Source organism: Asterias amurensis, chromosome 19 (assembly GCF_032118995.1).
Source record: "Asterias amurensis chromosome 19, ASM3211899v1".
Classification (NCBI taxonomy): domain Eukaryota; kingdom Metazoa; phylum Echinodermata; class Asteroidea; order Forcipulatida; family Asteriidae; genus Asterias; species Asterias amurensis.
In genome coordinates, this window is record NC_092666.1 from 9,992,116 (window position 1) to 10,018,868 (window position 26,753).

At 38.4% G+C, this 26,753-nt stretch overlaps 2 protein-coding genes across 2 annotated transcripts in view; one reads left to right on the forward strand and one right to left on the reverse strand.

The window, feature by feature from the left end:
• Window positions 1-709: 709 nt before the first annotated feature.
• Window positions 710-10,145, reverse strand: LOC139951754 (uncharacterized). The gene is made up of 8 exons (XM_071950821.1): window positions 9,971-10,145; window positions 7,402-7,767; window positions 6,652-6,987; window positions 4,678-4,782; window positions 4,226-4,351; window positions 3,614-3,641; window positions 2,687-2,784; window positions 710-2,453 (listed from the first exon to the last, which is right to left on the reverse strand). The coding sequence occupies exons 1-8, from the start codon at window positions 10,029-10,031 to the stop codon at window positions 2,266-2,268; spliced, it is 1,308 nt and encodes a 435-aa protein (XP_071806922.1). The 5' UTR covers window positions 10,032-10,145; the 3' UTR covers window positions 710-2,265.
• A 5,794-nt stretch (window positions 10,146-15,939) lies between these two features.
• The window catches only part of LOC139951838 (uncharacterized), a 102,750-nt gene continuing 91,936 nt past the window's right edge, over window positions 15,940-26,753 (forward strand). Inside the window, exons 1-12 of the mRNA XM_071950906.1 lie at window positions 15,940-16,000; window positions 16,529-16,885; window positions 17,217-17,552; window positions 18,783-18,869; window positions 19,212-19,325; window positions 20,123-20,150; window positions 21,151-21,328; window positions 21,632-21,729; window positions 21,941-22,049; window positions 24,388-24,493; window positions 25,579-25,606; window positions 26,038-26,135. Of these exons, the coding sequence (XP_071807007.1) occupies window positions 15,940-16,000; window positions 16,529-16,885; window positions 17,217-17,552; window positions 18,783-18,869; window positions 19,212-19,325; window positions 20,123-20,150; window positions 21,151-21,328; window positions 21,632-21,729; window positions 21,941-22,049; window positions 24,388-24,493; window positions 25,579-25,606; window positions 26,038-26,135 (1,600 nt within the window). The remainder of the gene's footprint in view (window positions 16,001-16,528; window positions 16,886-17,216; window positions 17,553-18,782; window positions 18,870-19,211; window positions 19,326-20,122; window positions 20,151-21,150; window positions 21,329-21,631; window positions 21,730-21,940; window positions 22,050-24,387; window positions 24,494-25,578; window positions 25,607-26,037; window positions 26,136-26,753) is intronic.

Below are 26,753 nucleotides of genomic sequence, written 5' to 3' on the forward strand. Positions count from 1 at the left end.
TGTCGTTAAACAATTGTTTGTGATGTTGGCGCGCGAGGTTACGGAGATGCGAAACGCAATTTGGTAAAATGCGACCTTTGACCTCTATTATCTCTCTACTGCGCCAACAAGAACCAACGCACTTTGCACTTTAATTTGTTTTAGGGCTGCAAGTTCTATCATGTGAACTTGTTAAATTCATGGGCGCTTTGAGTTCTGAGGCAACGAACATGGCACAGGAGGGCGCTGTTCGTCACAGGTTCGCGTAAACATGTTTGGCTACTTTTGTTTATGAGCCCAACTGGGGGTTTAACATTTTTTTTTACTTTCGTTGGGACGATCCTGGCGCATATTTTTGCGTTTACAGGGAAAGTATATTATAAGGATCACGAGGGCTTTTTGGCCCAAACTTTGATAACTGATAACGCCAAAACCGAAAGCGTCAGGAAACTAATATTTGGGATCTGTTCGTTTGGTAAGATGATGTATTACTTTAATTTGTTTTAGAAGAAGATCTGAGAACCCATGAATGAACTTGGTGCATTCTTACAGAACCAACCATAGTTTTTGGGTGGCTTTCATTTCCAGCCACAACATAGCAATTTAATTACTGATCTGAAAAGCTTACAACAACATTACTTAAACTACGAGGTGGAGTTACAACAGACAATATGCATTAAAAGTTCTACTGCAAATGAAAGTATTAAAACAGAATATTGTGGGACAAACTAAATGTAGAGAAGCTATGGCTGGTACAGAACTAACAGTTAAATAAAATGGCCATGCTGAAACTTTAGAAATACCCTCTAAATAATCAAGAAAACTTACATAAAATCGGAACATAGCATGCAGCGCACCAATACAATCATCAACCGAGTATGCCAAGCCTCAGCCCTCCACACACAAGATGTTGCCTGGCTACACCCATAAACCCAACTCAACCCAGTCTTGTATTACCTGACAAGGGCTGTGATACTAAATTCTAAAGGAATGTCATTCATGAGAAAGAATGTACTAAAATGGTCATTACAAAATGTCAATCGGGTATCTGAACAAAAGGAACTGGTTCAGTGGGTTTTACCAACAAAGTATTACATTGGATGCATTAATAGGTTGATAAAGGAACACAAATTGAAAAGAAACAAGCTGTCAATCTCAACAGTCACTGACCTGGACTAGTCTACATCCTCCACATGGATAGACTTGGTTCCAAGTCTGAGGCCGTGGCTTTTATAATAGTCTACCCGGTAGCCAACACATTACTGCCTGAAATAGCGCCCTCTTGCAGATTAATCTCCGTCATATAATGGCCTACCCGGGGGAAATCGTGTGTGGCCGATGCAGAGATTAATAACCGCAGTCTCAGACTTGAAATCAAGTCTACCAAAGGGGAGGAAGCTGAACACTGAACAATACAGTTGTACCACTATAGTAAAAAGCGGGCATTTTCACTACAATATATACGCCTAAGAATTGTCTTGCTTGGTTCACAAACATAATGTCTAATTTTTTTAAACAATTTTCTTTATTCTTGGATTAAAACTAAAATAATGATTAATTGTCTATTTTTGTTTTCAGTGCTGAACGTCATTTTCAAACTGCGTCATCGCAACAGTTGGAGAAAAAGGATACCACACGGCATAAAATAATCTTTCAATTACAATAACATTTAGTTTAGAAAAAATCACTTCAGTTACAAAATTCATTGTTTGAGCAAACTGATGTTGTATTCACGAATCTACACTTTCTCTCGTCGTCCATTCTCTTTAACATAATCATAATGAAAGTTGATTTTGTCCATTATCTTTTTTTTATAGTTTTTAATTCTACACATACATGCGCTATTTTATCTCTTCAAACAAGTCAATTATACATGCCTTCAAAAAGAAAAGTGAGCCTCCAATAACAAAGACGTTTATACGATACTTCCGTGTAGACCAGGAATGAAAGCAGCAGAAAGTTCAAACAGTCATGACATTTCATTTAAGTTTGACTCAGTAGATAAATATTTCGGTTGAAAGTTAAATCGATCAAAAGCAAGTACACTGTAGCTGTTTCAACAATCGATAGTTAGTGCATAACGCTATCTTCTATTTAAATCTACCTAATTAGTCGAGAAAATCTCAATCCAAAGCTATCATTTTCAAAGAATTACGTTATAAAATATTGCTCTTATTTTTGTTTGTACATTTAACATCCTTTTCGTGCGTAAATACCAGTTTTTTTTCGCTTATGTAAGTTGTTTAAACAAATTTAATTTGTAAAATTCAGTAAAAGGGGCCCAGTCTAAATCCAATGAGGTGGTTGGTTAAAAATCCCACGAGGCGGTGGGGGCGGGCTTTGGGCTTCATCTTCCCCTTCAGCCAATGACAGCCTCGCCTCAGCATATGTATGGACTATGACGTTGCGATTATCGGCTGTCGATGTTGCATGGTCGCCAATCTCCCTGACTTCTTCGTAAGCCGTTTCTGCATCTAAGCAATATGCAAACGGTATACAAAATAAACCGCGCATCTTAAGATTTCCATAGTTTTAACAGATACACGTAGAAAACAACTTTTAAATTTACTTTTTTTTGTAACAAACAGCTACATTCTTAAAAAGTGAACACAAAACAACTGCATCTTTTTAGAAATCAGACAGAATTAGTTGAAACAGAATTAGTTGAAACAAAACATGATTTTAATATGTATAAATTTTTGTTTACCTTGTCGTTCAAATCTGCTTGACAGATTGGCTCCGATTCGTATGCTTCCTGGTGAAGGAGCTTGTCTGAAGGTCACAGTAGCTCTGTTCGCATCATTGCTGTTTAAACAAGATTAAGAAGTAACTATAAATACTAAAATTGCGGGAACAACCATGTATAAATATCTCCTTTGAAAGAGTATTGGCTCTGTAACGAGCCGGTGTGGTTTAATTTAAACAGATCGCGCTGTTTAGTTAAAAGTTTGCTCAGTATATGCAATGGAGAATGATATCTGAGTTTTTAAATTTGTTTTACTGAAGTTTCTATGATTTTGAACTTCCTTGTTTTGCTTTATCTTCACTAAACCACCAAACAACCAATCAAACGTATCAGTCGGATGAAATGCCAGATCCCCCCCCCCCCCAAAAAAAAGAGAAAAAAAGAAAGAAAAAAAAAAAGAAATAATAATATAGGTTTTCTCGCTCAAATTCGGCAAATGAGCAGTCAATTTAATTTTCATGCGTTCAAATTAAAGCTGTTTTGCTTTTCCAGTTGTTACTGCATTTCAAATTCAGAATTCGGCCATTCAATTTCGTTTGGGTTGAGTCAAATTCCTTAAGCACTCTGTTCAATTTAGCGTAGCGTCATCCTTTTTCGTGACACACACGCCCCAAGAAGCGTCTGCGAATTTGAATGCTGCTTTGATGAACTGTTAAATTGAATGATTATTTTGTTAATTCGAATGACGCAACATTACACTTGACTAATCCCAAAACGAAATCGGATGACCCTTTTGAGTAGCATTCGATTTTGCGCGAAATAGAATAGCTTGGTGGTTAAATTGGCTGCTCTTTTTCCGAAATTGACCGAGAAAACCTATAGTACCCCAAATAAATTAACACAAATAAACAAATAAATGGATGTTGCACTAAATGTAGAACTACTTACGTTTGGTTGATATGGACAGCAGAATGACCTGGGGAAAAAGAAACAGTTTGGCAAAAATGTTTTAATGTTGAAATAATTACCATGTTTCCCTCTCTCCGGACCAGAGATGTAACCAATTATAGCAAGGAGAGATCATTCATAGACTAGGCCAACCAGAAATGCTTAAACTAAACAGCTAAGGGGGCTCCACCCCCTGAATCCCCCGCAAAGGGCATGACCCCACCAGGGGCCCTTGATGGGGACCTTGACCCCACGCCAATGTTATGACTAGCTCTTAATGTCCCCACATTTAAAGACAGACTGACGCTTATGGTATTGAAGTAGTTGAAGTTCAACTGTGGAATCGTCACAGTGTAGTCCTGAATGTTATTTAACGCAATTTATTGACTGAAACAAAACTTAATTAAAACAAAACCAAAACCATTTCTACCTGGAATTAAAATGAATGCATTTAACAGCAAAAAGAAACCATAGTTAGAGTGAGTAAGTACTACATACATGATTTCAAATGCGCGTTATAGACTTTTAAGGATTTTCTGAAACTTGTTTGGAAAAACTATACTTTCCTAATTCTGAGATCCCTAAATCAATAAATATGATAGGCAGCCTTACGATCTTTACGAAGCCTCGATGCGACAACCAGCAGGCTTATTGCAATCAGGAACCCAGATGACAACACCGCTGTGATCAAAACAATGTCTTTCAGAGCAATGGTATCCAACGGAGTAGCTCCAGACCCTTGAAACACGAGTTCAAAACAAACATTGCTTTCATTGATTTTCCTGATAATCAAAAATAAACTGTGTTGACAGTTCACTATGAGCCCAAGACTTTAAGATGAACGTATAACGAATCTTTTCTGGTTCATTCGCTAAACTTCAAAAGGGCGAATATACACAAGGAACAGAACGATAAGCTTAAAGGATTTGGGTACTCTTTGAACACAGAACATACAGTCCACAGATTTACATCAAACTTACCAATTAAGGTTTTATGCTAATACTTATTTTGAGTAATTACCAATAGTGTCAACTGCTTTAAAAACAAAGTTAAATTTGATTCACCTTGTCCCGTTTTCAGTGTCAAACTGCTTGTAACCGTTACCGTTGATTCCACACTTTCATTCAAGTCTGTTGTTGCTGGCAATGTTGTGATCGATGCCGGCTGATCTGTAAATTTCCAAACATAGATTTCATAAAAATAAAATTAGGCAGTGTTTGAACTAATATGACAACCCTAAATCGAAAAGTAAACATGCATTTTAACGACACTGCCTTAAAACCCTGCCTAAAAACTGAGACGACTGGTCGCATGTCTATCGTGAAGGTACCAAAAGAGACGTCACCTATTAATATTACAAAGAAGTATAAATTTACCTTAAAGTTGAACCATTCTTCATAGATATTTCACCTCAGCTTAGCATTGACAACAATACTTTCGTTCGTTGAAGTGTTTTTGTTTCCAACACTGCATCATATGTATTTATTTTAAGGTAGATTTTCAACTAAAGACTCAAACTATTATTAATAATTTTATGCGCAATATTTCTCTATAATAATTACACTTAGGCATAATTCTTTTTTATGTTGGCGTACCCCGACCTACCTTAAAAATACGGCCGACCCTAGATATATATATTTTGTTTCAAGGGAAGAAGTCGTTAAATGTCTGCCGCGGTGATAGCTATATGTAACACTTTCTTATGTAACTTTTATTCCTCGCACATTTTCCACTTGCTATTACTCGTTACCCAGTAAGGTTTTATGCTAATAATCATTTTGAGTAATATACCAATAATGTCCACTGCCTTTAAGAACAAACCCTAAATCAACAAGTAAACACGTAACGACATTTTCCGACATTCAAACTATCTGTAACCACATATATTTTAAGTAGGTCTAGATGATTTTGCTAAATTGTTCATAATTTCTGACAGACAAATTTGAGTAATATTGGTATATAAGAAAAGGTGATATATTCTAGTTGAAGATTCCATTCTTTTTGAGGTAAAGACTTACCTTTTTTAACTTTAAGATGTGTCATGTTTGAGTAACTGCCGAATAATCCATAAACTGTACACTTAACCACGACTTCATCTGAAAGGCCTTTATTCAATATTGTTAGATTGCCATTGTCTGGATTAAATTCCACAGTCTTGTTCTTGAACGACGCCACTCTACCACCATGAGCAATTTCATCACCTGGCATGTTTCCCAACCTATTTACTAATGACCATCGGAGTATTAAGCGGTGTCGCTCATCACACGGTGGTGTAATCGTAACTGTGCGCACGGCCTATAGCCTGATTTGATAATGGTAATCAATTAGGGACTAACAGTGCGATGACCCGGTCATCACTGCGTGGTAATGACCGGGTCGGTGGCTGGCGCTGTTAACGGACCGAGCCGGAGGTCCGTTAACGGCGCCAGCCACCAACCAAGGTCATTACCACGATGTAAGATGAATAAAAGCATGCGATACAATGCAAAGCGCAAACTAGTTGTACACAATATGTATGCTGGTTTAGGGCCACTTATTCGCTATTTTTTAAAGCCGGTCCTTTATCATCCGTTAGGACATCCCCAGTGCACGTGATCGGGTTTTGACCAATCAGTGAATGGAGATTGTCCAAGGTATTTATTATTATCGTTATAACAACATTATCAGTCATTTTACCAATTGAAAATTGAAGGGCTTGTTATCATCACACCAAGCCTTTGGAAGGCACACAGACTGTTTTGACAGGGTATGTGGAATTTTAGGCAATGCAACTTGCATAGACCTTTATCACGGTGTGGCCATCTTGATTTTACTCCATTCCAACTCATTGTAACCAATCTGTGGCTGGACGAAATAATAGTCTGGTGCCATGTTTGCGCAATAAATGTTAGCATTCATGACTGTTATTGGAAACAGGGAACATGACCATGATGGTGACAGCGTGATAAAGGTCTATTGGAGTGTCATGAGACAAAAACCGACCCGGAGTTCCAGATTGATAAGCCGACATAAGTAACTTAGTGACTTTGAAAACTTACATGCAATGGCGATTGTTGTAGAATTGTTGTTGGACTGGTTGTAGAAGGCGTCTCGGACGTCACATTGGTATCTTCCTTCGTCCGTCAAGTTCAAGTTTAGAATCGTAAGATTACAGCTTGTCTTGCCGTGATGAAGCGCGTACTTTCCCGTCTGGTCGACGGAATGAAGGACCTCACCCGATGGATCGCAAGACTGCAGGACGGTGTTGTTGAGTGACCAAACAAAAGTGAAACTTCTTTGATCAGTTGTGCCGCTGTCGATCACAGAGCACGACAATGAAACATCCTCACCTTCTCCAGGAGTAAGAATGTTTTCTGCCTCAACACCAAAATTAGCTTTAAGATAAAAAGGTTTATAATTAAAAACGACGTTCCCAATGATAGACCAAACTTTTTGGCAATATTTTCCTTTGATCATAATGATCGGTTTGAAATAAGAAAATCACGTGAAAAACTTCTACAACCCAACCTTCAAAATGACAAATTGGTAGCAGTTTTAGAAAACACAAAATAAATGGGTAGGCTTACACTTCTGAAGTGTAATCAAAACTATTAAGACAATTCGAACGTTCTTTGTTGGGAAAATTTTTGCCGTATTTTATATCTTAATTTAGTCGGTGAACTTGCTTACCAGACAAAGGTCCGTTTTATTGGTTTGCCCCCATTCAACGATAAAAATGTGACCCCGCCGTACATTTTATTTGAAGGTTCCGTTGTCGTAAATTTCAATAATTTAGAGGTAACACTTACCCTTGTTTACTTCGACTCTTGTTTTATTTTCATTTCTGATGGTTTGTCCATAAACTTCACACTTAACCACGGCATCATCTGCAAGGCCTATATTCAATATTCTTAGATTACCATTGTCTTGATTAAATTCCACAGTCTTGTTCTTGAACGATGCCACTCTACCACATCGTGCAATTTCATTACCTGCCATGTTTTCCAACCTATTAACTAACGTCCATTTCAGTATAATGCCATGTAGCCCATCACACGGTGGAATCAATGTACCATTGGCATACCGAGTCTTGCATTCTAATTCTACGTCTTCACCTTCAAAAACTGAGACGACTGGTGGCATGTCTATCGTGATGTTCCCAGAAGATATGACACCTAATAATACAAAGACAAATAATTGAAACCAAGAACTGAACAAAGATTCAAATCATGTTTTCTACCAGGTGAAAATTGCTACCATGTCTATCGTGATGGGCCAACAAAAGATGACACCAATTCAAAATGGAAAGAAATGTAAATTTTTCAAATAATTGAACAAAACAAGGCCTAAAGGTCACTTCAAGGTGTGGGTTACAATTATTTTTTTTAAGAGGCCGTTGTCACCTACTCCTATAGGGCTGAAACAGGGTTATCCCTTTTACAGTCAATACGGATATAGGCTTGGGTATAATCAGCCCGAAGCCAGGGGCCTTATTCATGAAACCCTCGTAAGACTTTAGTAAGCCATTACGTGTTATTCACGAAGCATTCGTATCGCGTTACTACCGCGTTACTTACTAAACCTCTCGTAACGCCTTCTTAAGCGGGAACGCGCTTGAGCTGAACAGTCTTGGATTTGTTATGTAATTCACTGGAGCGTGATCTCGTTGTCCAGAACGAGTATACAGTGACTGGACTGGCTACCGTCGTTTTGAAGATATTTGTCACCCTGCAAACATGGAGAGCCAGACTAAAGCAAGGAGGAAGACCGTTGTCCCGCAACGTGAGGAGGAGGCAAAGGGGAATCATTGGAAGGCGAAGTTTCTCGCCTGCTGAGATAGTGAAGTTAGTTGACCTTGTTGCATTGTATGTTTAGGTGCCTAACAACAAGTTTTCAGATGTTGTAACGCTGAAGAGAAAGGCCGACACCTGGGCAAATCGCGGAGAATCAACTGTGTTGGAAAAGTCCTCAGAGCTACCGAAGTGGTTCATCACAAATGGGATGACATTCAGAGATTTCGCAAGCTTTCACACGACGCAAACATGCAATGAGTGTACAAAACGTAGTTGGTTACCCCTAATCTAAAAATATAAAATAAATAAATAAACGAAGTAAATAAAAGAAGTAAATAAAGTAAACGAAGTAAATACTACAGAGCAACTCGTTCGCACCTTTGTAACCTCCCGACTTGACATGGGAAACTCTCTCCTCTATGGACTGCATAATAAATTTACTGCTTGTCTCGCCTTCAAAATATTGCCGTCAGAATTGTAACCCGGTCCAACACTAGAGTCACATCACACCTATCCTACAAGATCTACATTGGCAACCCATTAAGGATAGAATCATCTTCAAGATCCTTCTGTATGTCTATCGCTCATATCAAAAGGCACTTTATCACCATATCTCTCAGAAGGACTCCAACCCCATACTTCCAACCGCCAGTCTGTATGCGATCTAATAACAAACATCTTTTAAGGAAAACCCTGGCCAAAACATCATGGGGTGAAAAATCAATTACTTCTGCTGCTCCTTCATTATGGAACGACTTGCCGGATTATGTTAAACTTTCTCCATCAACAGCTTTGTTCAAAACTTCCCTCAAGCCTCATCTAATGAGGACCTCATAACTTTTTCCCGTTTATTGTGTCACTGCGCCATGAGCTTATTTAGATGGATACCCGCGCATTATACATGCCCACTATTATTATTTCTATTAACTAAATAAATAAACATAAATAATTATTTATTGACGAAATAAAATAACAAAATCACGAAAAATTTACTAAAAAGTGAGAAAAAATAGGTTAGTAAATTCTCAAAAATTTTGAGAAAGTTTGAGAAAATGTCGCAAGAATTGTATAACATATTAAAAGTTGTTGTAATTGACATAAAGCTCAATTCGCTCGAAAATGTTGGCCAGGAATGTTGAAAAAGGGTTTAAGAAAACGCTACGAAGCCGAAAACACCCCACGTAGCACTAGTAAGGCCTTACGCACTCGATTGAAGTTACGAGTGCTTCGTGAATATGACGCAACTCGCTAAGAACGAACTAGTAACACGTAAGTGCTTACTAAGGCCTAAGTAGGCTTCATGAATAAGGCCCCTGGCTCGTAGAGCAGAAAGCACCGTCCCCCAACTTTACGAAGCAATCATGTTTAAGTGTCATGCTTGACCGGGACTCGAACCAACACTCTGCTGAGCAACAAGAGCTTGATTCCGGTGCTCTTAACCGCTATATATGCCATGACACGCCCCTACTTTCGTATTTTAGTGTACGTTTTTGTCTTCGACACTGCATCAACATTCAGGTTGCTTCTCAAAATAAAACTAAAACAATTTTTAATGTTTTATCGACACTTAAGCTTGTCGACTTACCTTGAAACATAATTCCAATAACTATCAAGACTGCGAACTTCTCGGTAAATGCGCCTCTCATTTTTTGAATAATTATTGAAACTGTGAAAACGTTGTTGGATAACAGCTCACTTTGGTATTATGTAAAAGGTTGTTTTAATTCACAACAGTCAATAACATCTCGTAACTAAACAGTACACTGAGAAAGAAAAAAAAATGAGCAAAAGTGATCGACGGAAAACAACAATGGACATCATCTCTTCAAGCAAGAAGTGGTGATGCGCAATATTTACCTTAAAAAAGAAAAATAATTGTAAATTTTCTTTTGTGAGTATTGGTTCCACTATCATTTTCTTCTCTAAACAAAACTGCTGCGAAAAAGGTTTCGATTTTCTTATAACACAGAATGTAGAAAGAAAGGTTCACACGGTTGTCCAAAAACAAAAAAGAAAGCAAAACTGTTAAATAACGTTGAAATTAACTAGGTACAATTGCGGTATAGACGACCGGTGTCCCATTTGCGTGTGAATTTTTACACTGTACGGTACAATGACGTGCTTGATCACAAGTTACCACTTGTTTTTGAATTTCTATGAGACAGTTGTTATGTCCCATTATTAGGGGCAAGCTTTTGCTTAGTTACGTAAGAGAGAGTGGACACCCATGCAACAAGATTCTGATGGATGTGTATGGTATGGCACAATGGTACCAGGGTTTGCTCATCTGGAGGTTGAGAAAGCCATGCCCTGAACAATTTGACGTAGCAACTGTCTCTATAGTCTGAGGAATTCAAATTTAAGCGGTACATTGTAACTAAGCATGTAAATGGCTTATTGTTTCACTGACTCACATCATGCACCACCATTCTCTTTTTACACGAAGTTCTTCAGTCCATTTTACATACCGTTTTCATAATTTTTTTTCCGGGCCTTGGTAAGCATAGGGTGCGTTCAATTAGCTTCCTCGGGTCGACCCCGCGGTGCTCAGTCGGGTGAGCCCTTGACAAGAGCTAATCGAACGACCACTCACCCTCTCGTGGTGACGGCATGCACCTCGGGCCAGCCACAAGTGACCCACTCCACAAGCAGGGCACTTTTGATTTGACTTTCCATATCTTTCCAAGCTGGGTTGGCAAAAACTCGGGCTAAGACGTTGATAAAGAAAGGTCTATACGAGATAGAGATGTCCAGCTTGGAAATGTTTAACATGTCCTCCATTTCGGACAGTTAAAGTATATGCAAACAACCCAGTGCCCACGGGTGACCGATCTTATTGTTACCTGGCCTCATTAACCTCAGGAAGTCAATGATCAAATTGAAACACTTTAGCTTGAGCAGCCCTTTTATTCTAATTGAGAACGGATAAAGTTACACGATCTTAAAACCATGAACATTCTGCTACAAATGCAACCAATTAAACCAAACTGCATTTTTTGTAACTGAAAGCAACTCTTAAATGATCTCTGGCAGTAAACCGTTATACCAAGCGACTGGAAATGGAGACCACACACCGAGTGGTGCAGCCACGAGGGCCTTTCATATACAACTTTATTTTGGTTTCTTATGGTTTTTGTTTTAAACCTCGACTGTTGCTACCAGTTAAAATCATTACAAATACGAGATTGTAATTTTGTTTCATAACATAAAATGGAATCAGTTGTTTGCGTATTATTGTTAATGCTCATTTACAAAAAAGTTAAAGAAGAACGCCCAGCATCGTACATGTGACTCTACTAGTCAGGTGGCTTAGCGTAAAATATCAAGGTTACCGTTTATACACGGCGGACAAAAGCACCATTTCTGGCACAGGGCTTCCTAAGGGTCTATTAATCAATATAAGCCGAGGAGCCCTCCGGAAGTTGTAATTGTTTTTATGTAAATCACAAAATTTCAAAATGGCCGCCTACATAACAAAATAATATCACCTTTTTAATTGTATTTTTTATATTTTTATTTTTATTTTTAAAATTTTTGTTTGGGGGGAAGACCTCTGGTTGCAGGTTAAATGTGAATATAAAACAATCATGAATCATCTGAATATCTAGATAAAACACAATTTTTAAGCAAACAAACGGTACACACATCTCACACCACGGAGACTTTAGACCAGTGAAAAGACACTTTCAATGAGTTCTCATTTTTTCGAAGTCTAGGGGACTGTTAAGTCTAATAAAAACATACGGTGTACACAGGTTTACCACCTTTCTGGAAAGAAAAAACACATTCTTTCCCGACAGCTGCTACGCCTATAATGTACCAGCCATAACTTTAAAGGCGGTGCCAGATTGTGTACGTGTTATGTTTCCAGTCGAGAGGTGCTTAGATGGGTAGAGCATTAAAAAAAACTTTAAAAAACCTCTCCTATTCTTTGAGAAGTCCCCACTCCTGCTATGATCAAGCATGCAATGGATGTTGAGAGACAAGCTGTAAAATGTCTTAGTCCATGACAAATCCAGTCATTACTTTGACCAACCTGTGTTCACCCTGCCAACGTCTGTACAGTAGAAATTACCAGATTCTCACTGCGAGAGTAAGCATGTGCTACATGTAGGTGGTCTGCTAACAGAAAAGGCACTCTGGAATAATCCTGGGGATGTCTCTGCTTGAAGTTTCTGGCCGGACCGGGCGACATTTTTCTAAGAGGTAGCATTATCTGGTGTGGTTGACTTGTATCTGATCATCCCACACACTAACTCGATAGGCAAGCCCACAAGATCACTCTCTTTTCTCTGCACATCTCCATGAGTGAGGGTTTCATGCTCAGTGAGGGCACCAAAGATAAAGAGTCTGCCACAGCTTGAAGAAACAATAATATGCAAAGAAGAAATCCTACTTTCATGTACTTGGACCTGATCATGGGACACAAACCTCATTCTCATCTTCATCGGGGCTCACAGAGAGAATACTCCCCTCTTTCTGTATGTTGATTGTCTTGCAGGAACTCACACTGCTGTTCTTTGTCTTGAACCATGTAAACTACTCACGGAGGATGCCTGCTGTCCGCATCAGAGATGAACTCCTTGCCTTATCAATGATAAATTTGAGAAGTTTTTCATTTGGTCCTTTCCAAGACAACTCACAATTAATTCTTTGTGATCCCTATGATCAAGCTCATGAGCAGAAGGACAAGATTGTGAAAGATTCAGGTGGAGCGTTTGGGCTCACAGAAAAAATGTTGTTTTTTATTAGTGATGGATGCTCTCAGGACCAGATACTGGCTGCTGAAGCAATTTCAAGAAGAATGCTTTCTCGAAATTAATGTTAGAGATATCCTGGAGAACTTCCAGCAGAATGATCAGGGCCTCCCAACAGAGGAGATCTCCCAGCCACAGATTGTCAGCGTCTCAAATGCCATCAGATGAATGGGCAATCCTCCTTGGATTATTCTCAGGTCGCATGTGCATAGATGATACGGTAGCCGAATTACATGCAGAGAAAGATAACTTTGTTAAGTATGAATGATGTGCGCAACCACTAATGTTCATGATCGGGGGATGATCGACCTCCCGCTCCACCACAAAACCAGAAGAACAAATAAATATAAAGAAAATAAAACATTGTTACAACTACATAGTTGGTAATTTGGCGCTTTACAAACAGTTGTTGTTATTACTATAGGTTTTCTCGGTCAATTTCGGAAAAAGAGCAGCCAATTTAACCACCAAGCTATTCTATTTCGCGCAAAATCGAATGCTACTCAAAAGGGTCATTCGATTTCGTTTTTGGGTGAGTCAAATGTAAAGTTGCGTCATTCGAATGAACAAAATAATCATTCAATTTAACAATTCATCAAAGCAGCAGTCAAATTCGCAGACGCTTCTTGAGGCGTGTGTGTCACAAAAAAAGAATGACGCTACGCTAAATTGAACAGAGTGCTTAAAGGAACACGTTGCCTTGGATCGGTCGAGTTGGTCTTTGAAAAGCGTTTGTAACCGTTTTTTTATAAAATGCATATGGCTAGAAAGATGTTGTAAAAGTAGAATACAATGATCCACACAAACATGCCTGGAAATTGCACGGTTTTCCTTTTACCTCGTCGACTAACACAGTCGGCCATTTATGGGAGTCAAATTTTTGACTCCCATAAATGGCCGACCGTGTTAGTTCGCACAGTAAAAGGAAAACCACGCAATTTCGAGGCAAACTTGTGTGGATCATTGTATTCTACTTTTAAAACATCTTTCCAACCATATGCATTTTATAAAAAAAGGTTACAAACGCTTTTTATAGACTAACTCGTCCGATCCAAGGCAACGTGTTCCTTTAAGAAATTTGACTCGACCCAAAACGAAATTGAATGGCCGAATTCTGAATTTGAAACGCAGTAACAACTGGAAAAGCAAAACAGCTTTAATTCTAACGCATGAAAATTAAATTGACTGCTCATTTGCCGAATTTTACCGTAATTATATCCTGTAAATGGGGGTTATAATCTGTGTATGATGAGCATTATGATTATGTGAAACTAAAAACTGAAAGGCCAGAAACCCCCTGTCTTCAGAATGTTTGGATCCGCCTCCGCTAAGAGGGTGAGATTTGATCGGGTTGAACTGGGGGAGGGGAGGGATGGTGATTGAAAGTTGAGTATCTGCGATATTTAACAAGCAAAAACAAATTTTTTAGTACTCCTTTATTGTCCAACTACCTGTGAGTCACTTTTAGCAACCACCTAGCCTTGATCAAGGCGCTACAGCCAGCCGCGATCTGCAAAATCCCAGTCCCCATCACTGAATTCCGCCAGCGCACCCCCCATACATAACACAGTGCATAATAATACGTGTACAGCGTATGTACACACACGTACTGTAAATGTACATGTATACCATCTGTATACGGTACACTTACGGTACATGGGTACTTTCCCAAGCAGCTGAGCCACGTGTATGAGGTTGAAAATACAAAGACACGACCGTTCTCACGACTACGCTATACTGTTCTCGCTGTACAATGTATGGTAATGTACATTTGTGTATGCACTGCATGCGTGTGCCGCGAACCGGGCCGGGGAACAGTACGTCAACAGCCTTGATCAAGGCTAGCAACCACCCTGAGGTTTGTATGACTCCCAGGAAAAATGATATTTTGTCATATTTGGCGGCCATTTTGAAATTTTCTGATTTACATAAAAAATAACAAAAATTCCGGAGGGCTCCTCGGCTAATATTTAATCAATAGACCCTTATAGGGAGCCCTGTGCCAAAAACTGTGCTTTTGCCCGCCGTGTAACTGTAATTTCGCTAAGCCACCTGACTATACGTAAGCATAATACTTTTATTACAAATATCGTTAAAATCGTTAAAATATCGTTAAAATATTTTGTGGTCAATAATTGTGATCATCCCTTTAGCAAACAAATATGTAAAATGTTGAATGACACGAAAAAAAATGAAGTATTTACATCCTTGTATTAAATAGATTTACCATCGGCTCATAAGTGTCATGTCAAGTACAGTTAAAATTAGGTGTTCACAATAATTAACAGAACACTGTAATGTCAAACCGGATATCAAACCGGATATCAAATGGTTTTACAATAACAAGGGGGTGTTACCCTTTTTCTGTATATCCAGTGCTTAACAGGAAAGAAAGTGAAACTTTCTTTCTCCCTCTGAGCCTGAAAAAAACTGTTGATTTTTGGGCAGAAGTAATTGTTTAAAAATTAAAAAGAAGACACTTAAAACACTTCATGAGAAGATTGAAAGTCGTTTACTTATACAAACAAGAAAGTTTACTTGGTTGCAAAACGTAAAAACTGTATCAGTGCTTGCTAAAACAACAAACGCCTATTCATTGTTTGCAATCGACCACAAATCACCAACATAGCCGATTCGAGGGAAATATTTAATAGGAAGTTGCACTGCTACTGGTTATAATCATTCGGACCCCGTCAGTTCCAGCGATAGAACTTTGCTTGATTCAAAGTGCAGCGTCTTTATCTGTTAAACCGTTATTCGCCAATATCTTCACACGTACTAAAAAAGTGTTCAAAAGATGGACGTAAGACTTACCCAGAGGTTCACAGTCTTGTTAATTATTGGAAACATTTTTCAAGGTAAGTCGACAGAAGTAAACTCATCAAGCGAAGTACTAGTAGCCTTGTCCAAGGCTCTTGGACTGCATAGATACTATAATGCACGGTACATAACAGTACTTGATACCGTGGGGTCGAAGCATGATTTTTCGAGGTTTCAACCTCGTACAACGAGGCCGAATCGGGCTTCGTTTGTACGAGGTATACAAAAACTCCGAAAAAACATGCTTCGACCCCATGGTATCAATTACTGATGTACCGTGCAGTATATGCAGTTCGTGAATTCAGAGCGGGCCGGTGCTGGCTTTAAAGCGCCTTGGACAAGGCTAGCGTAGTGGTGTCAAGATAAACTGATAAATCGCGCATGGAGAACTGAATTGTTACAAGTTTTTATTTTAGATAGCTACCTAAAAATCAATTTATTTGTATGGAGTGTCGAAAAACTCATTATAAAACAAACGTATTCTTATCAATTTTCACCTGGTAGAAAACATTATTTGAAACGTTGTTCAATTCTTTGGTTCAATTATTTGTCTTTATATTGAATAGATATCGTCTCTTCTGGGATCATCACGGTAGACATGCCACCAGTCGTCTCAGTTTTTGAAGGTGACGACGTAGAATTAGAATGCAAGGTTCGGTATGCCAATGGTACATTAGTTACACCCTGTGATGAGCGACACGGTTTAACACTCCGGTGGTCATTAGTAAATAGGTCAGATGAGGTCTTTGCACGATGTGGTAGAGGAGTTCCTTCGTTCAAGAACAAGACTGTGGAATTTAATCAAGACAATGGCAATCTAACAATATTGGATATAGGCCTTGCAGATGATACCGTGTTTGAATGTTTCGTGTATGGACCACACATCAGTCATACAAACACAACAAGAGTCGACGTAAAAAAGGGTAAGCGTTACCTCTAAGTTATTGAAATTTATGACAATGGAACCTTCAAATAAAATGTACGGCGGGGTCACATTTTTATTGTTGAATGGGGCAAACCAATAAAACGGACCTTTGTCTGGTAAACAAGTTCACCGACGTGTTAGTCTACCCATTTATTTTGTGTTTTCTAAAACTGCTACCAATTTGTAATTTTGAAGGTTGGGTTGTATACGTATTTCACGTGATTTTCTTATTTCAAACCGATCATTATGATCAAAGAAAATTATTGCCAAAGAGTTTGGTCTATCATTGGGAACGCCTTTTCTAATTATAAACCTTAATTATCTTAAAGCTAATTTTGGTGTTGAGGCAGAAAACATTCTTACTCTTGGAGAAGGGGGTAACGTTTCATTGTCGTGCTCTGTGATCGACAGCGGCACAACTGATCAAAGAAGTTTCACTTTTGTTTGGTCACTCAACAACACCATACTGCAGTCGTGCAATCCATCAAGCGATGTCATTGATTCCGTCGACCAGACGGGAAAGTACGCGCTTCATCACGGCAAGACAAGCTGTAATATTACGATTCTAAACTTGAACTTGAAGGACGAAGGAAGATACCAATGTGACGTTCATGACGCCTTCTACAACCAGTCCAACAACAATTCTACAACAATCGTCATTGCATGTAAGTTTTCAAAGTCACTAAGTTACCTATGTCGGCTTATCAACCTGGACTTCCGGGTCAGTTATTGTCTCATGACACCCCAATAGACCTTTATCACGTTGTCACCATCTTGGTCATGTTCCCTGTTTCCAATAACAGTAATGAATGCTACATTTATTGCGCAAACCTGGCACCAGACTATTATTTCGTCCAGCCTCAGTTTGGTTACAATGAGTTGGAATGGAGTAAAATCAAGATGGCCACACCGTGATAAAGGTCTATGCAAGTTGCATTGCCTAAAATCCAACATGATAACAAGCCCTTCAATTGGTAAAATGACTGATAATGTTGCTATAACGATGATTAATAAATACCTTGGACAATCTCCATTCTCTGATTGGTCAAAACCCGATCACGTGCACTGGGGATGTCTTAACGGATGATAAAGGACAGGCTTTGGAAAATAGCGAATAAGTGGCCCCTAAACCAGCATACATATTGTGTACAACTAGCTTGCGCTTTGCATTGTATCGCATGCTTTTATTCATCTTACGTCGTAGTTGGTGGCTGGCGCTGTTGACGGACCTCCGGCTCGGTCCGTTAACAGCGCCAGCCACTAACCCGGTCATTACCACGCAGTGATGACCGGGTCATGGCACTGTTAGTCCCTAATGGACCCTTCCCATGAAATATGCTAATTACATTCACGCATGCGTACAGACCCTGTTGGTTGGCAAACACCATAGAGTTGTGCACTAAGCAGACGCGCAATCGCGTGTGCGTCACGCACCCATTAGCCGTGTACAAAACAGCGCGATTTTCCCTCATTTTGCCAACCAAAACGTTAGTGCGCACTCGCTATGTGCAATTTACATATTTCATGGAAAGGGTCTATTGATGACCATTATCAAATCAGGCTATAGGCCATGCGCTAAAGCTACAGTTACGATTGCACAAAACACTCCCGCTGGAGCTGAGGCATGTATTTGCGATAAGATTTTAGTATGAACGAATAATCCAGTGATAATTTTTGTCCATGTGTTTTTAGATGGTATAATGGTGGATATCCTGATTTTTATTTATTTAGTTTTATCATAATAACTGTAAGCATTAATTGGAAGGGTAATTGCACCAATCTACTGTGTGCAACATCTACCGAGCCTGTTGCTAGATGTTCATCTCTTTAAAAATTAATGAGATATTTGTTTATGGTGTTATAATGATGCCTCTAAATTCTTTATACATTGTTAGCTAAACCATTATCGACGGCTGCAACAAACTACATAAGCGACGGGGGATCGACGAATTTGAAAAGCTTAACCTTAAAAACAACACAAGGTGGGTTAAAATATTTCAATTATTTCCCTTTTTGAAATTCTTTGTTAATTTATGACTGCTTTCAGAAGATCAAAATGTGTAGCCCCAATACTTAGATTTAGTCCCTACTTGTGCAAAGGTTGTTCATGGTGTACGCTAGAATGACAATTGTGTATAGTATAATTATGTTTATTTCTGCTTTGTTATGCTTATTTTGTTTGTTGATTTATATTGTTCTTTGTATTTGGTGCTGTTGCCCTGGTTTACTATAGTCTTCAATAGGACACCAGCACCATACGCTTAGAAACGTAGTATTAAGAGCGGTATAGATTTGTATTATTATTATTATTTATTTGCGTCAAGGATTTGAGACTACTTCTTCAATTGGTTTGGATTTGATCATAGTGTTATCAGCCTCTGGACTGTCAGTGATCGCAATCGGATTGATAGTCGTTGCATTAAGGCTACATCGAAAACGTAAGTGTTTATTTTCAAGTTTGAAACCTCCAGAATCTCAATAATTTTGACAAACATCCCTTTGCACAATTTGCTGGCCGGAAAACCACTACTCGACGTGAAGTTACGTTTTAATTGTCGTCAACTGCTGTTACAGATGGGGCACCGTAATTTGTGCCGTTGTTGTTGTTGATTTGTTTTCCAACTTTAAGGCAAACATAAACATAAACAAAAATATCAGTGCAGATTGCAATGGTATTAGTTCACCATTAAGTTTATTTTATTTTGTAGTTTTTTTCTTTTGTACCATTACCTTTTTAAATCATAAACGATTTTTATGAATGGTTAATTTATTTTTTTTATCAAAACGGATACTGAATTATGGTCTCTATAGTGTGTTGTGAATGTCTTTCAAATGGTTATTGGAAAAAATAAAGGACTCCCCGATCAATCCTGAATGGGATAAAATTATGGGTATATTGTTCTTTACAACAAAAACAATCAAAGTAATCATCCTCAAGTTATCAACGCACTAAGCAAAATGGCATTTCTATGTTTATGTTCTCATCATTTTTGAGAAAACAGGTTTTTTTTTCGATACACTACAACTAGATGACGTTTTCAAACTTCTGCAGTAAGTAAAATATATTTATAAACGAGCTTCGCCTATATTCCTTTGTATGGCAGGTTGAATTGTGCGCTGTATTAAAAGATAATTTAAGTGTCATTATATGCATAGGCCTACGTTCAATCAATAACCGCTCACCTAAATACAAGACTAATTAAATATACTGGACGACTCTATTTTTTTATTTTAGGTTTTTCAGCGATCCCTAAAAGCCAAAGGTAAGTACTCAAGTTTAACATAATAAGTTGATGCTTCATATCACTGCAGCTAAGGGGATTTTCCCATTATGTTTGTGTGTTCCCGCCGAAAACTACCACTAACACTGATTTTATTTTAAAGTTTACAGTAGAGGGTGCTTTTGAGGATTTATTAATTTCATAATCAAATTTGAATAAAAAAATGTAAAAGGAATTATCATTGGTAAATTGTTTAACTAAATAATTAGATTATATTATTATTTGTGCCGGTAACTCCTCGAGTCGGGCTACGTCCCGTAGCCTTAGATCTCAAGAGTCTTTCTCAGGATCCTCGCTGTTCCCAAAAGCGCTGCCTTCTGTAACAGATCTACCCTCACATTTGTCCCTATTTCATCTAGATGTTTCCCCAGTGCTTTGGGAATGGTGCCAAGTGCTCCAACCACCACGGGGACTACTTTTACCTTTACATGCCAAATCTTACGAAGTTCCCTAGCCAGGTCCTGGTACTTCTCGATCTTTTCCATCTCCTTCGAAGCTACCCTTATATCACCTGGCACAGCTATGTCAATGAGATGACACATCTTCTTCGTCTTATCTAATAGCACAACATCCGGACGCCTATGTGGTATAACATGATCGGTCTGAATGTTAAAGTCCCAAAGGATCTTGACCTGGTCGGTCTCTACAACTTTTTCCGGAACATGTTCGTACCATTTCGCAAGCACTTTGACACCATACTTCTTACACAGATCCCAGTGAATCACCTTGGCCAGCTTGTCATGTCTTCCTTTGTACTCCGTTTGGGCCATCTTACTGCATTCGCTAACAATATGAAATACAGTCTCCTCTGCTTGATTGCACATTCTACACATAGGAGAGACGTTTGCTTTCTCTACCCTTGCCTTCATTACATTTGTCCTTAGAGACTGGTCTTGCGCCGCAGTAATCAAGCCCTCTGTTTCCTTCTTTAGTTCTCCACTCTTTAACCAATTCCATGACTTGCTGCTGGCCACTTCCTCAGTACACCTCAAGAACCGGCCATGAAGTGGTTTGTTCCTCCAATCCTTATGTCTTTCCTCCTTCCTTTCCCTCTTGTATTCCTTCGGCCCAACTTCGTCTGCCCTCGTGTACCTTTGTCCAACTTTCAACAGGCTCTCCTCGGTCCTCCTGACATGACAATGCAAGCTTCTGCGCTCGATGTTAACACTGTCCGCCACGCTAAACAACCCCCTTCCGCCCTCTGACCTCGGAAGATAGAGTCTACTAACATTTGACCGCGGGTGTAGCATGCCATGCATGGTCATTAGTTTTCTTGTCCTCCTGTCAGTGACATCTAGATCTTCCTTAGTCCACTCGACAATACCCGCACTGTACCTCATCAAAGACACGGCCCATGTGTTAATCGCCTTAATCATGTTCCCCCCGTTTAGTTAAGACTTCAAACATTTCTTTACACGCCTGATGTATTCTGCTTTCAGCCTTACCTTTGATTCCTCGTGAAGGACATGGTCCGATTCAAGAACACCAAGATACCGATAACTCTCCTCCTCACCCAAAGCCCTCAACTGTGCACCATCAGGCAGAGCAATGCCATCGGAATGTACCCTCTTCCCCCTCTTCATGGTCATTGAAGCACATTTCTCCAGACCGAACTGCATCCCAATGTCATCACTGAAAATCCTGACGGTTTGCACCAAAGAGTCGATCTCGGCCTCATTCTTCGCAAACAACTTCAAATCGTCCATAAAAAGCAGATAGTTGATCTTGCATCCGTCCTTCTTCATTACATAACCTGCACTCACCTTCCTTAGAATCATCGACAGGGGCATCAGTGCAAGAACAAACAGCAGCGGAGACAGAGAGTCCCCTTGGAAAATACCTCTTCTTATGCATACCTTGCCCAGATTATCATCGTTGGCTGTCAGATTTGTTCGCCACGTCTTCATGCTCTCACCTAAAAGACGTTTTACTGCATAAGCCACTCCAACCATATCCAGACATTCCATTATCCATGTGTGCGATACCATGTCATACGCCTTCTTGTAGTCAATCCATGCCATTGCCAAATTAGTCTTTCATTATTATTATTATTATTATTATTATTATTATTATTATTATTGTTGTTGTTGTTGTTGTTGTTGTTGTTGTTGTTGTTGTTGTTGTTGTTGTTGTTGTTGTTGTTGTTGTTGTTGTTGTTGTTGTTGTTGTTGTTGTTGTTGTTGTTGTTGTTGTTGTTGTTGTTGTTGTTGTTGTTGTTGTTGTTGTTGTTGTTGTTGTTGTTGTTGTTGTTGTTGTTGTTGTTGTTGTTGTTGTTGTTGTTGTTGTTGTTGTTGTTGTTGTTGTTGTTGTTGTTGTTGTTGTTGTTGTTGTTGTTGTTGTTGTTGTTGTTGTTGTTGTTGTTGTTGTTGTTGTTATTATTGTTATTATTATTATTATTATTATTATTATTATTATTATTATTATTATTATTATTATTATTATTATTATTATTATTATTATTATTATTATTATTTTTTACTAGAAATGCTGTGAACACAGCTCCTGTGATTTTTAGACGGGGTCACTCACAAGGAAACGCGCAGTCGATTGCACTAAATCAACCGAGCAGAGAAGAAGGTAAAACATGATTTTAGTTTCAAAGGAAATGAGCTTTATTAAAGTGCAGCTTGTTTAAAAAAAAAACAAAATGAAATAAAATGTCATCGAAGTAAATGTCTATCAATATAACAGCTTTTGGTAATAGTGGTTTTGTGTATGCTCTGTATCTCACAAAAATACACAGGCTAATTGCTGTGCGCTCAGAAAAATAGCATAATGTTCAAGGGGGGTTAACCCTGCGGCCCTGTTTTGGTAAACCGATGTATCTCAAAAAAGCCAATTTTGAAGAAAAATAGGTTTCAAGTTGAAATAACTGCCTTTTGATTTCAGAATATTGGATTGTCATTTTTTAAAGTTTTTTACTAATCTAATAATTGAAAATAAGTTTCCATAATTTGTTATAAAGTTTTTGAACATAATTGAAGAAACTGTGACAGTTTATTCAAAGATACATCATTTCACCGAATTAATGCACACTCACAGGAAAGCGTATCTTGTCAAACTGATGCAAAACAATGGTATACTGAAAAGCCTTTGGGATGTTGATTAACTTGCTAAAATGGTGTATGTCAGAGAAATACAGCATTTTACCATATTTTTAGTTTGTAAAGTAAGTGAAAGTGTGACATACATCTTTTTTTTGTGAATTAAAGTCACAAACTTTGAGTTGTACGGGTCAACATACAGTTTTTATCTTCTGAACCACTCATCGGTTGACGATAAGAATTTCAGAATCGAAAAGAGCGCCCTCACTTTACTGGGAAATGGCTTTATCTCAAAATGACTTACATCGTTTTACCAAAACAGGGCCGCCTGTCACCACAGTGTGGACACATTGGGCCAGATAAATAAAAACTAGCATTTGCTTTTACTAGTCTTTTACTTAAATCCTTATAAATAAAAGTAAGGCCTAATATTGCTAGTAATTGGTCGAACTAGTAGGTAAAATCAATGCTTGAGGGACTCTTCTTATTGAGATGTAAATAAAACCGACATTTTACTATTACCTGATAGTTTCACAAGATACTGGGCCGTGTAAAGGCCAGCATTAACAAAATGTCGATAAGTTTAAGATCAGGCATGAGAATTTGCTAAAATCTCTATAAATAACCTTTTACTAGAAAAACACCATTTACTTGAACGGATTAGTAAATGGTCAGAGAAAAGCCAAATAGCGGGGTATTCAGGAGTATAACAATAGAGGCATGGACTCGCTGATCAATAGCGATTAACTGAAATGCAGGCGGGGCAGTTTCCACTTAGTCAATTTTTTGATGGCGGCAGTGGCTATGATGAGGAAACAGCCAGCCTCTCCACGCCAGCGCTCCAGAGATTGGTTCTTTTAGAGCAATTAAAGTACGCAACAAATTTATGAGTAACATTTATCGTTGGATCATTAGACCAAGGGAAAAATAACACTTTAATACTGACCCGATACCGAGCCATATATGCAACACTGTTGTTCAAGTAAAATCTCAAGCTCCTCATGCAGTAGCTTGTAAAAATACAAGTAATTGCTACAGTATGTTAGTAAAATGTCGTTTTTATTTATATGTCTATAAGTGAAAGGTAATCCAGCGAGCAAAATGTTCATGCCTGATCTTTTACTTTTCAGTCTTCTTGCTAATGCTGAACCTTTAACTTGATAAGTAATTGCTAGTTTTTATTTATCCGGCCCATTGTTTTGATCACAGCGTTGTTGTCATCTGGACTTTTCCTGGTCGCAATTAGCCTGATGGTTGTCGCATCGAGGCTTCGTAAAGATCGTAAGGACCTGTCATATTTAGAGATTTAGGGATCTCGTAAATTAGGGAAACAGGCCTATAGGTTTTCCAAACAAATTTCAGCAGAAAATCCTTAAAAAGGTCCTTAACCCACATTTGAATTCATGTATTTAGCCAGAAGTAACTCAAACTAGAGTTTCTTTTTGCCACTTATGCAATTATTTAAATTCAGGGAAGACATGATTTTGGTTTTGTTTTCTCTCAGATTCGTTTCAGTCAATAAATTGCATTGAATAGGAATGCAAGACTATACACTGTGAGGATTCTTAAGTTGACCTAATATTAAATTTCTACTTATGGGCGTCAATCTGTCTGTAATTAATAATGGAACATATATGGCCTGTGGTCAAGGGCCCCTGGTGGGGTCATGCCCTTTGCGGGGGTTCAGGGGTTGGAGCCCCCAAGAAGCTGTTTAGTTTAAAGTCACCTGGAAATATATATATTTTTTTCTTTCAAACATAAGAGTATATGCTTACGAACAATAAAACATTCTTTTTAGTAATTGTTTGTCACGATTTATATGTTTAAAAAATATATAAAGTTGTTTGGGGGGCTGACTCCGCCTACCCCTTTTGTGACGTCAATCGAGGCAGACTTTGCCTGCAATGCGTAGAGTAAACACACGTGCAAAGTACATGTACGTCCAAGTTGAAACGTACAAACTCACGAATTGGTCCGTACATGTACTTTGCAATTGTGTTTACTCTACGCATTGCAGGCAAAGTCTGCCTCGATTGACGTCACGAACAGCGCCCTCTTGGGTCGGAGTCTACTCTTAAATTTGTAAATAACATAAGAACTGATTTTTTAAAACCTTAGTTAACTGTTTGTTCACATTCCACTCATCAAAACACATATATTAGTGACAAAAGCTTTATTTTGAAAAAACACCACTTCCAGATGACTTTAAGCATGTCTGGTAGGCCTAGTTAGCCCAGAAGCTGTTTGGCCAAGTCTATTAGCTCTCCTTGCTATAAATGGTTACATCTCTGAGTCAGAGAGAGGGAGAAACATGTTATTTATCTCAACCTTAAGACACTTTACCCCAATGTCTCTGTTTCCCCCAGGTCATTCTGCTGTCCAGATCAACCAAACGTAAGTAGCTCTACATTTAGTGCAACATCCAGTTATTAATTTATTTGTATTTATTTTATTTATTTATTTATTTTATTATCCATTATTATTATTTTGTTTTCCATTTTTGGGGAAGGCTGGCATATCATCCGATTGATACGTTTGATTGTTTGTTTGATTTTTGGTGGTTTGGTGAAGAAAAAGTAAAACGAGGAAGCTCAAAATCAAGGAGGAGGTTGCACATGGGGGAAAAGTGAAACTTCAGTAAAACAAACTAAAAAACTCAGATATCGTTCTCCATTAAATATACTGAGCAAACTGTATATTAAACAACATAACCACCTAATTAAACCACACCGGCTCTTTTCAGAGCCACCACTCCCTCAAAGGAGATAACATCCGCAAGTTTACTATTTAGTATTTATAGTTACTTCTTAATCTTGTTTAAACAGCAATGATGCGAACAGAGCTACTGTGACCTTCAGACGAGCTCCTTCACCAGGAAGCATTCGAATTGGACCCAATCTGTCAAGCAGATTTAAAGTCCAAGGTAAACAAAAATCAATACATAATAAAATCAATAATATTTTTAACATTACTGGTTTGCGTAAGTTTTGTTAGAACTACAACTGTTTAAAGCCATTGGCTTTCTGAACAGAACAAAAATTAAAAGTTCACAGATTTACTAATAACTTACAGGGTTTACAGAAGGTAATGGCGAAAGACTTCCCTTGAAATATTATTCCACGAAATGCTTTATTTTTAAAGAACACATTAAAACAATCATCAATTTTCGATATCGAGAACAACGGACTAATTGTAAACACATGTCATGACACGGCGAAACATGCGGAAACAAGGTGGGTTTTTCTGTTATTTTCTCCCGACTCCGATGACCGATTGAGCCTAAATTTTCACAGGTTTGTCATTTTATATCAGTTGTGGTAAACAAAGTGTGGGCCTTTGGAAAATACTGTTTACCGACGCTGTTGTGCGATTGCTTTAAAGTCACCTGGAAGTGGTATTTTTTCAAAATAAAGCTTTTGTCACTAATATATATGTTTTGATGAGTGGAATGTGAATAAACAGTTTACTAAGGTTTTAAAAAATCAGTTCTTATGTTATTTACAAATTGAAGAGTAGACCCCCACCCGAGAGGGTGCTGTTC

Excerpts from the sequence above, each read along its gene's own strand:
- LOC139951754 (XM_071950821.1), bottom strand. The coding sequence starts at position 10,031 with ATGAGAGGCGCATTTACCGAGAAGTTCGCAGTCTTGATAGTTATTGGA. Across the intron at positions 4,783-6,651 it reads TACAACAATCGCCATTGCAT|ATCAGCCGGCATCGATCACA; the intron begins GTAAGTTTTCAA and ends GGAAATTTACAG. Across the intron at positions 2,454-2,686 it reads AAGCAGATTTGAACGACAAG|ATGCAGAAACGGCTTACGAA; the intron begins GTAAACAAAAAT and ends CATATTGCTTAG.